General features: G+C 42.7%; 2 protein-coding genes across 5 annotated transcripts in view; one reads left to right on the forward strand and one right to left on the reverse strand.

Moving 5' to 3' along the window:
- Positions 1–10,904, forward strand: part of Etfbkmt (electron transfer flavoprotein subunit beta lysine methyltransferase) — a 25,218-nt gene that overhangs the window by 12,197 nt on the left and 2,117 nt on the right. The window contains exon 6 of one of the 4 annotated variants that reach the window (XR_004122400.1): positions 8,372–8,464. The exons of 2 other annotated variants lie outside the window; for them this stretch is intronic. Coding sequence is in view for 1 of the 2 variants with exons in the window: in XM_031383989.1 (XP_031239849.1) it covers positions 8,372–8,391 (20 nt within the window). In the remaining variant the exon portion in view is untranslated. Of the gene's footprint in view, positions 1–8,371; positions 10,715–10,904 lie in introns of those variants that run through there. One more of the 4 variants, XM_031383989.1, reaches the window with a different exon arrangement.
- The window catches only part of Amn1 (antagonist of mitotic exit network 1 homolog), a 54,697-nt gene continuing 47,492 nt past the window's right edge, over positions 3,700–10,904 (reverse strand). The window contains exon 7 of the mRNA XM_031383985.1: positions 3,700–4,064. Coding sequence (XP_031239845.1) covers positions 3,991–4,064 — 74 coding nt within the window. The 3' untranslated portion in view covers positions 3,700–3,990. The remainder of the gene's footprint in view (positions 4,065–10,904) is intronic.

Here is a 10,904-nt window from a genome sequence, read left to right on the forward strand (position 1 = left end):
TTCTCTGTATAGCCCTGGCTGTCCTGGAAGTCACTCTGTAGACCAGGCTGGCCTCGAACTCAGAAATCGCCTGCCTCTGCCTCTCAAGTGCTGGGATTAAAGGCATGCGCCACTACTGCCTGGCCATACTTTCTAACAATAAACACTAGGATACTATGATGGATATGATTAGATCTAAAAGGCAGAGAGGTAGCAAAAAAAAAAAAAAAAAAAACCTACGGTAATTATATAGGAATTTGGGGGCTAAGGATGCAGAATATTGTCTTAGATGGTTTTTGTTGTTTTGTGTCCAACTATGTGTCTGAGGATGGCCTTGAATTCATCTTTCAGCCTCTACCTTAATTGCTGGATCCTGATTTATGCAATATTAGGGATTGAACCCAGGTCTTTGTACAAACTAGGCAAAGTATCAACTGAGCCAGATGCACTGTAATCTTGGAAGTTCTGTACTTCTGATCCTGGACCTTTGGAAGTTGGAGGATTTGCAATTACCCAATGAATCAACTCCTGCTATGTGACATTGTCATTAGTATCTACTGGGGCTTAGAAATGTAAACATGGGAGCTGCAGAGATGGCACAGTGGTTAAGAGCACTGACTGTTCTTCCTACAGGTCCTGATTCTGAAAGACCCCCGAGGGGCGAGGGGAGACCCTCTCTCAAGTCACGGGAGAACATGGCCACCCAAAGCAAAGACTCACAAGAGACTGATCTTGCTGCAAACAGCATGAAGTTTATTCAGGGAAACCAGTGCACTGGGGCCGAGCTCATGACAGAGGAGCTGACAGAGGAGCTCGACCCAGAGCACAAGAAGTGTAGGGTATTTAAAGGGAAAAACCACAAACTAGGGGAAGTGAGGGGGTTACCAAGGGAACATAACATACAAACAGTAGAAAATTTCAGAGGGACCCAACCCATGATTTAGTTAGGGTCATGTGGAAAACATCCTGCATACTCATTATTCTCAAGAATGTGGTTTTGTCATCGTCATTCACTTTGTGGTTGACCGTTTCCTGGAACCACCTAGATGACTTACATCCTGCTTTTGTGGCCATCCGGTTCCTAGAACTAGCTGGCCTACATTCTTGGCTCGTTTCAGAGAAAATTTCCCATGCCCTTTAAGTAAAAGTTTATACATTATACATTTCTACTAAATGATCCTTTTAAAATTTTTCTTTCACCCTTCAATTCAATTCCCAGCAACCACATGGTGGCCCACAACCATCTTTAATGGGATTTGATGCCCTCTTCTGGTGCTGTCTGAAGACAGCCACTAACCCTAACCCTAAAATAAATAAATAATTCTTAAAAAAAAAAAAAGTAAACATGCAGCTAGGGAAGCAGGTAGGAAAACTTCAGATCCTCACCTCTCCCTCAGCTCCATTTCCTGCTTTGTAGCAGACTACCAACAGCCCCTACCCCACCCCTATGGATCACCCAGATCTCCATCCCCCTAACTTCACTCCTGCTTCTCATTGCTTTAACCCAGCCTCCTGCCCCCTACCCCCTAACTCAAGCAGGCACTCACTGGAAACTTGCAGGCCACTCAGGTCGGGGATGCTGGTAGGCTAATGGCAGAATTCACAGCTCTCTCAGCTCCTCCAACACCAATCCCCTAATCTTAGTAACAGACTACTTTTGGCAGTCCCACCTCCTCCAGTGGGTCACACAAATCCCCAAACTCCATTCACTGCTTTATTCCAGCCTCAACATCAATAGGCACTCCCTGGGAATAGCGCAGGCTTTGGTTTTGGACCCCAGGACAAAAAACTGAGGTGCATATTTTACATACTAAAGCAGATCTGGCCTCCAGGTTCTCTAAGCATTCCTTAGTCCCTACCAGGCAAACCCTGCCTCCAACTTTGAATTTTCCAGACCAGGGGCTTGGCTGCCCTTCCCCCAGAGGCTTTTCCCTATATAGTCCAGACATTTTGGTCTTTCCTCTTCTCTCTCTGCAAGTGCCTACACCCCTTTCTCTTTCTGTTCCCTGTCCCTCCCTTCCAATTTTTCCATGGTGACTCACCATGGTGGGGCCAGTGAACTCCCCCACCTGAGAGCAGCTTTCCAATAAACTTGCCTAAATCTAATCTGGCCTAAATTGGTTCATATCACTGATAGTGCTGAAATAACCTATCAGATGGTGCCGAAACCTGGGAATAGAAACCTTCCAAAAAACGTAAGGGTGTAAGAAATAAAGGTCTAGGGATGAAGGGGCCTATTCATTCCATTTTGTCTCCAGTCAGAAACTAGGCCATAAGCCACCTGCTTTAACAGCAGACCCCAAAAGTCCAAGGAACAAGACAATAAAATCTCCCACCCAAGGAATGGCCTGAAGACAGCCACATGAATGGGAGATATCTGATCCCAAGATAGGCCATCTGTGCTGGGTAGCCTATCCTGTGGTTAATCATTCATGAAGCAGGAATGCAGTCCTGGCACTCAACAATGAGGTTTTAGATTACCTACCCCTAACAATATAATAAAATAATGAAATGTTTACCTATATTAAGATGAAGGATGGAAGAAAATTTTAAAAAGATCATTTAGTAGAAATTATCTTATTTCTACTAATTATCATTACATTATCTTACACAATCACTATCCATATATACGTAGGAATGTATATATGTATGTGCGCACACACAAACACATACACAGAGAGAGAGAGAGGAGAGAGAGAGAGAGAGAGAAAGAGGGAACTCATTTTGCCAAGGAAAAGCACATCTTTGGAAAGAGCAGCCATAGAATCCAATGAAATTGCCTGGGATACAGCTCAGTGGCACCTTGTCTGCCTAGTATGTATGAGCCCCTGAGTTTAAGCCATAGAACTGGAGGGAATAAGAGTCAGTGAAATGAGTGTCTTAGCAGAAGCCTCAGTGATGTCAACACATTGAATGGCTGCCTCTGTGTGTGTGTGAATCTAACCCTAGCCTCATGCAAGCTAGGCAAGTGTTCTGTCACTGAGTCACTTTTGCAGCTGAAGGTCTCATTTTAATTGATGAATTATTACTACTGACTTAAGTGAAATAAATATATCAGTTTCTGTAAAGAGGTAAGAGGCCTTATGTTCCACTTTGCTTTTGGCTGAATGTTTTCTAAACACATCTTTATTTAGAATTCTACCCATATCTCCTAGAATAGCTCAAATACCTACACTAGAAATAGGAATATAAAGGTAAAATAAGTTGAAGTGGAAATTTCTGATTTCTTTGAAAACTAAGTTATATCATATGATGTTTTGCTAAAGCAGACACATGAAAGAATGTTAAAGTAGATATGTGAAAGAATGTTTTGCTGAAGCAGACATGTGATGTTCAGAAAGAATATAAATATATCACCATTGACAGTGGGAGGAGGCTCTAGCATTGCCATTGCATTGCACCTTGCTCTGCCTTATGAGTCTTTGCTGATGAGGCTCTGGCCTTGGTTTGCCTTTCTTGGCCTTGCTAGTCTTCACTGGTGATGGTTCTCCTTGCATTGCTATTTTGTGAGTGGACTGGACTGCAGCTGCTGATGCCAATTGGTGTTTTGCTAGAGGACTGAACTGCTGATAACAAGGACTGGAATAGCCCCAAAGAACTATTTCTAAGCAGTTTTTTAATAACCTTTCTTTTCCACTTCCACTCATGACTGGTGGGCTAGAAGGGAGAACCCTTATTAAAGTAGGTTTTGAAAAATCTAAGCTTACAATAAGTCATTTGAAACTTTTGTTATTAAAGAAACAAACCCAGCCCCGTCTCCATCAAGTAGAATTTACATCAGAATCACCATTTAAAAAAATGGCTCAAATAAATATGGGATAATAGAAGTGTTAAAATGTTGAGTCTTGTTAACATTAAAGCACAAACATTTACATTAAGATTGAACAGATTCTCTGCGAGTCATAGCTTTAACTAAGACAATAAAATAATAAATTGGTGTTAAATTAAGTAAAAAGCAAGTATTTATAGCGCAAATCTTGGGCAAAGTCCTGCGATCAGCCTCGGTAAAGATCAATAAACAGTCCAAGTCACTTGCTTTAGTTTTCTTGATCCTATTAATTGTTCCAAGACTTCTCGTGAATGATCTATAAAAGAGAACAATGATGCTGTATTATTTTACAATAATCAGATATATTTAATGTTTTTTTCATATATAAACTAGATATAAGCTGAAAGTATGCCTGTAATACTAGTACTTAGGAGGTATAGATATAAGAGTCAGGAATTTAAGACACACTCAACTCATAGCAAGTAAGAGGCTAGCCTAGGCTGTATGAGTTACTGTCTTAGCACAAAGGGAAAAAACCCAGAAACTAGGTGTGGTGATAACTATTACATGGTTATTGGAAGGATTTAAAAACAAGAAATATAAAGCATAGTGGTAGGGAGCCCTTATGTTTGGCTTTGATGAAATCTGTAGCAAAGCCTTTGCTGTGTTTGGGTTAATCAACAGAAGCTGTAAAATTGATTTGAGACTAAACCTTGAAGAAATATCTTTCTAGCCAGGCAGTGGTGGTGCACGACTTTAATCCCAGCACTTGGGAGACAGAGGCAGGCGAATTTCTGAGTTTGAGGCCAGCCTGGTCTATAAAGTGAGTTCCAGGACAGCCAGGACTACACAGAGAAACCCTGTCTAGAAAAAAAGAAAAAAAAAAAGAAGAAGAAGAAGAAATGTCTTTCTGGAAAGTCTATACTTGGTGCTACATGAGAGCTTGTTGCTGCATAAACCTTGGTCCTAAGATGCTCCTGGTGAACCTGGAGTTCTTACTTTCAGTTATGGCTAGTCATGGTCAAAAAGGACTGAGATTTATGTGTGCTGTCTGATCTCTTGGGTAGCAAGGGCAAGATAACTCTGGTAGATCAAACTTTTCCCAGCCCCAATTAACCGTGTGTAACGATTGAATACAATAACAGGAGTGAACTAGCTGGGTGTCAGGTTTTCCAAGAAGGCTGAACCCCTCTCTTCCTTTGGAAAATGAAGGTTTAGTACCTTGGTGAGCTTCTCTCTCCATTGTGGCACCTATGACCAATACATTCAATACATAGTGGGGCTGGTGAGATGGCTCAAGAGGTAAATGTACTTGCTGACAAAAAAAGTTGCATCCCTGGAAGCCACACAGTAGAAAGAATAGTCTGACCTCCTCTACATGCATACTAGATTATACATATGTACCTCTCTATATACAAATAAATAAATGTAATTTATCAAGCATATTTTAAAAATTTATTTTGCCAGGCAGTGGTGGCGCATGCCTTTAATCCAAGCACTTGGGAGGTAGAGGCAGGAGGATTTCTGAGTTTGAGGCCAGCTATACAGAGAAACCCTGTCTGGAAAAACAAAAACAAACAAACAAAAATTATTTTAAATTTTAAGTAATTTGCCTGAATATATGGTCAATTTACCACTTGTGCACCTGGTATCCATAGAAGCCAGAAGAGAGCATCAGATTCCCTGGAACTGGATTTATACACATCATGGGTTACCATTAATTATTAATGAGTTATTCAGTTGTATACTATGCTTTGAATTTTTAAACTACATTTACTTACCAGGGCTGGTTATCTAGCTCAAGGGTTAAGAGGACCTAGGTTCAATTACCAACACCCACATTTCACTCCTTGGCCTGCATAGGCTCATCGTTATATCATAATGCAAAATGCATTTAGTCCAACTTGAGAAGTCTCCACAGTCTTTAAGGCTCAACTTTGTTTAAAAGTCCAAAGTTTAGAGTCATTCTAAAGCTTCACTTTCACAACTTCACAAAAAGGTTTCCACAGTGTTGGCAACAGGGCCCTGAAACCTGTGACGTCATATAGGCGGACTTCACAGACCGGTTGCCAAGACTCACCCGCCACCTTTATCTGTGATGTCACCACCTATACATATACATATATGTATACATATACATATACATATACATGAGTTAGGACAGTGACCCTTTGGGTAACCATTACCTCGAAAGCAACTCTCGTACCTTGCCCCTTTTGGTTTCTTGCAGCCATTTAAAAATTCCTGGTGCCAGGGTAGGGCTCTTTCCACAGTAAACCCAGGGCTTACTGGGTAGCCTCTAAGGGGCCCTTGTGATGACTTGGGCCACTAGCCTGGCTGATTTCTTTTTGTTTTTTGTTTTTTTTGACTGTTCTCAGGGCTAGTACAAAGAGTCCAATAACCCCCCAATGGGTGCTGCGATGTCTTTGAACATACCTCCAAGCACCCGACTGGGATGTCTCCTGGAAAATCTCAAATCTTTGAAGCTAATGTCTGACTTAAAGGCATCAAAATTAATATATCTGCAGTAAGATCTGGATTCAGTACCAACTAGATGGGAGTTCAAAATGGCCACCTAATGGCACCCTAGATCCAACTATTTTAAGGGATGTTAATACATACTGTCAGTGAATTGATAAATGGAAGGTGTCCTATGTCCAAGCATTTATCTATCTTCGCTCCAATCTTTCCCTGTGCTCTTCTTGTTCCCCAGCCCAACTTCTTTTAGCCATGAAATCTACACAACCTCCGCTAGATGATGCTACAACGCTAGATCCAGTTAATGAACCACCTCCTTTTCACTGCAGACCTGTTTCCACGTTGCTGAAAACCCAAACTGCTGCCTCAGTTTCTCCTTCTCACCAGGATACCCAAGAGCCTGCTAGCTCTACCTCTCCAGACCCCTCCCCTTCTTCTGTGCCAGCTGTAGGGTCGCTCCAAACACCCCCACTGGCAGCTACCTTCACTACTCCTGTCATCTCCTCTAAGGCCATAGTCAAACCCCCAAGTCCTTCCTCCCCAGAGACACCTGACCCAGCAACGATCCTTCCTCTAAGGGAAGTTGCTGGGGTAGATGGCCTTGTCAGAGTACATGATCCTTTCTTACTTAGTGAACTTTCTCAAGTAGAAAGTAGACTGGGTTCCTATACTTCTAACTCTTCCAAGTTTATTAAAGAGTTCCAGTATATCACTCAATCTTATAGCTTGACTTTCCATGATGTTCACATGATTCTTACTAATAATTTACTTCCTGATGAACACAAATGAGTTTGAGAAGAGGCAAGAGTGCATGCAGATGGAATTCACTAAACAGACAGTACATACCCAATTGGCTCTGAGATAGTGCTGGACCAGGATCCCTGGTGGAATTATAATTCCACAGGTGGTATTTTAGCCAGAGACAGGTTTATTACATGCCTTCTGGCCGGTCTTAGAAAAGCAGCCTTAAAGCCAGTAAATTTTGAAAAACTCAAAGAGGTTGTTCAGGACAAGCTGGAAAATCCATCTTAATTTTTAGAACACCTTACAAAGGCTTTATTACAGCATACCAATCTGGATCCTGAAACCCAGAAGGTAAGCAACTTCTGATCACCTACTTTTTTTTTCTAGAGCTACTGTGATATAAAAACTAAACTTAAAAAACTGGAGAGGGGCCGGGCGGTGGTGGCGCACGCCTTTAATCCCAGCACTTGGGAGGCAGAGGCAGGGGGATTTCTGAGTTTGAGGCCAGCCTGGTCTACAGAGTGAGTTCCAGGACAGCCAGGGCTACATAGAGAAACCCTGTCTCAAAAAAACAAACAAACAAAACAAACAAACAAACAACAACAACAAAAAAAAAACTGGAGAGGGGAGCCCTAACTCTACAGGCAGAAGTCTTAGCACTGGCCTTCAAAGTATACCATGGGAGAGATGACAAAATCTGCAAACAAAAATACCATATGCTGGCAAAGGCTGTCCAAATAGCCCTAGCCACTGTCCTGGACTCATGGTCTCCTAAGACTCAGACACCACCAGGTACCTGCTACAAATGTGGTCAAAAAAGTCACTGGGCAAAAGCTTGCCCTAACTTCTGCAAGCCAAGGGGGCCATGCCTTAGGTGCCATCAAGAGGGGCATTGGACTCTCGATTGCCCTCATGTTACCCAGAACAGGGGGACATTACTCTCAGATAACCCTCCAGCTGATCTCCTAGGCTTGGCTATAGCTGACTGAGGAGCCCTGAGGTCCCCTGACCCAACCACTGCAGGGAGCCCCAGGTAGATGGTATGTGGGTGGGCCATCTCCTTCCTCTTGGACACTGAAGCCCCTTACTCGGTCCTGACAGAGTTTTGGGCACCTGCTTCTCTTTCTTGTTTTCCTATTGTTGGGGTAGGAGGACAACCTTACTTCCCTCACCAGACCCCACCACTTAGTTGCATTTTTAGGGGCATACCTCTCACTCATTCTTTTTTGGTAGTGCCAACATGTCCTGTCCCCTTATTGGAAAGGGATCTTCTAGCTAGGCTGGGAGCCTCTATTTCCTTTGCTCCCCCTATTTGCTTAAACCCAAGTTTGCCAGCAGTTCTTCTGCTCCTCATTCTAGACAGCAAACCTACTAACACTACCATGTTATTTCCTTTACCAGATTCTCAGATAGATCCCTGATCTGGGATGTCCAGAACCCCTCTGTTGCTAAACACCATTATCCTGTTGTCATCCAATTATTGGACTCTACCAGGTACATAACCCAAGCTCAATAAATACCCTCTCTCTGTCCAGAGACTCGGGAGACTTAAGCCTATTATTTCTGACCTCTTGAGAAAACAATCCTTCACCCTACCTCTTCCCCCTTTAACACCATACAGGTTAAGAAGCCTAATGGTAACTATCACCTGGTTCAAGACCTCAGGCACAGTAATTCTGCAGTGGTTCCTTTCCTGTTGTGGCTAACCCTTACACATGTCTTCCTACTATCCGCTCAGGGACTTCCAATTTCTCAGTCCTAGATCTCAAAGATACATTTTTCTCTTTCCCTCTAGATGCCCAGTCACAAATCATATTTGCCTTTACCTGGACAGATCCTGATGCCTACTTTTCTACCCAACTTACCTGGACTGTTCTACCTCAGGGGTTCTGGGATAGCCATACTTATTGGGTCAGACCCTGGCTTCTGACTTACTATCTCTGTCTCTCCCTAAATCTAAGGTTATACTTTACATAGACAATGTCCTTCTCTGTAGCCTCTCTCTAGAAATTAGTCAAGCTGACACCTCTGTTCTTCTAAATTTCCTCTTCAGTCAAGGCTATAGGGTCTCACCTTCTAAAGTCCAAGTGTCCACCCCTCAGGTCACCTATTTGAGACTAACAATTACCCCAATCCACAAAGCTATTACCTTAGATAGAAAGAATCTGATTCAGTCTGTAACTGTTCCTTCTATAAAGGAAGAAACTTTATCATTCTTAGGAATAGCTAGTTTTTTACATTCATGGGTTCCTTCCTCGGCGCTTATATGAAGCAACATTAGGCTCCATCCACAAACCTCTTCTCAAACCTATTACCAAGTCTTTTCAAAAGCTCCAACAGGCTTTCCTTAAGGCCCCAGCTTTACATCTCCCTGACCTGATTCATCCTTTTTCCTTCTATGTAACTAAAAAAGAGGGATTTGCCTTTGGAGTCTTAGGTCATCAACTGGGGCCCTCTTTTGCACCTGTAGAATACTTGTCAAAAAAAACTAGATCTAACCATCCAGGGATGAATACCTTGTATCTGTACCTTAGCAGCCGCTGAACTCCTTATTCGAGAGTCAAAAAACCCCCTAACCTTTGGGTCACCTATAACTGTCTTCTCTTCTCATAACTTGTCACAGCTCCTAACTTATAAAGGCTTACAGACTCTTACCTCACTCTAGGGTTCTTTCTCTTCAGGTTGCTCTAATAGAAGATTCCACATTCACAGTCCAATCATTCCTGACTCTTGATATTTGCAATCTTCTTCCTCGACCTAATACTGACCACTCCCTATCTCACTCCTGCACTAAAACTTTAGAGGAACTACCTCATCCTTCACATATACAGGAGGGCACACTGCCTCAGGCCATCTATACCTGGTATACAGATGGCAGCTCCTTTTTACATGAAAGGGCTAGAAAGGCTGGTTATGCCATAATGTCAGACACCAAGGTGATGGAGGCACAGGCCCTTCATACTCACACCACTAATCAACAGACTGAACTACTAGCCCTTACCCATGCCTTTCAACTAGCACAGGGAAAATCTCTCAGCATCTACACAGCTTCCAAATATACTTTTCATATCCTCCTGTTCCAGGCTGCTATCTGGAAGGAGTGCTGGTTACTTAAAAGGAGGATCAGTAACTAATGCAAACCAAATTATGGCCATGCTAAAAGCCTCCCATCTTTCCACAGCCACTGGGATTGTCCAGTGTAGATCCTACCAGATGAATGACTCTATTGTCTCCAAGGGAAACAACCAAGCTGATGAGGCTGCTAGAGCTGCGGCCCTTAGAGGCCTAGACTTGTCTCATCCTCCCCAGGACATTCTTATACTGCAACCTACATCTCTACCTTCTTCACCTCCTGACACCTGCCAAATTCTGTCCTATCTTTACCAACTCTTTCATCCTAACTGCCAAGCATTGTCTTCTTTTGTTAAGACCCATGTAAAGCCTACTCCTGAGGACTTAAGCTTCTTAAAATCTATCACTGCTTCTACAAAAATCTGTCAGTTGTCTGACTCCAACTCAAGGGATCAGAGCACCCCTTTTCCTACCCATCAGGCTAGAGGTTCCCTTCCTGGAACTGACTGGCAACTTGACTTTACCCACATGCCAACTGTCAGACATGCCAAGTGCCTCTTGGTCTTGGTGGATACCGTCTTAGGGTGGGTAGAGGCATTTTCTACAAGTAACAAAAGGGTTTAGACAGTCTCTGATCTCCTCCTCCAAGAGATCATCCCCCCATTTGGTATCCCAGCCTCTCTTCAATCAGACAATGGTTCTGAATTTACTTTCCAAGTTTCTCAAATCCTATCTAAGGCCCTAGACATCCCCTGGCATTTTCACATTCCTTACCACCCAATCTTCAGGTAAGGTAGAAAGAACTATTGCCCTTTAAAAACCACTCTTTTTTTTTTTTTTTTTTTTTTTTTTTTTTTTTTTT

Source organism: Mastomys coucha, unplaced genomic scaffold, assembly GCF_008632895.1.
Source record: "Mastomys coucha isolate ucsf_1 unplaced genomic scaffold, UCSF_Mcou_1 pScaffold20, whole genome shotgun sequence".
Classification (NCBI taxonomy): domain Eukaryota; kingdom Metazoa; phylum Chordata; class Mammalia; order Rodentia; family Muridae; genus Mastomys; species Mastomys coucha.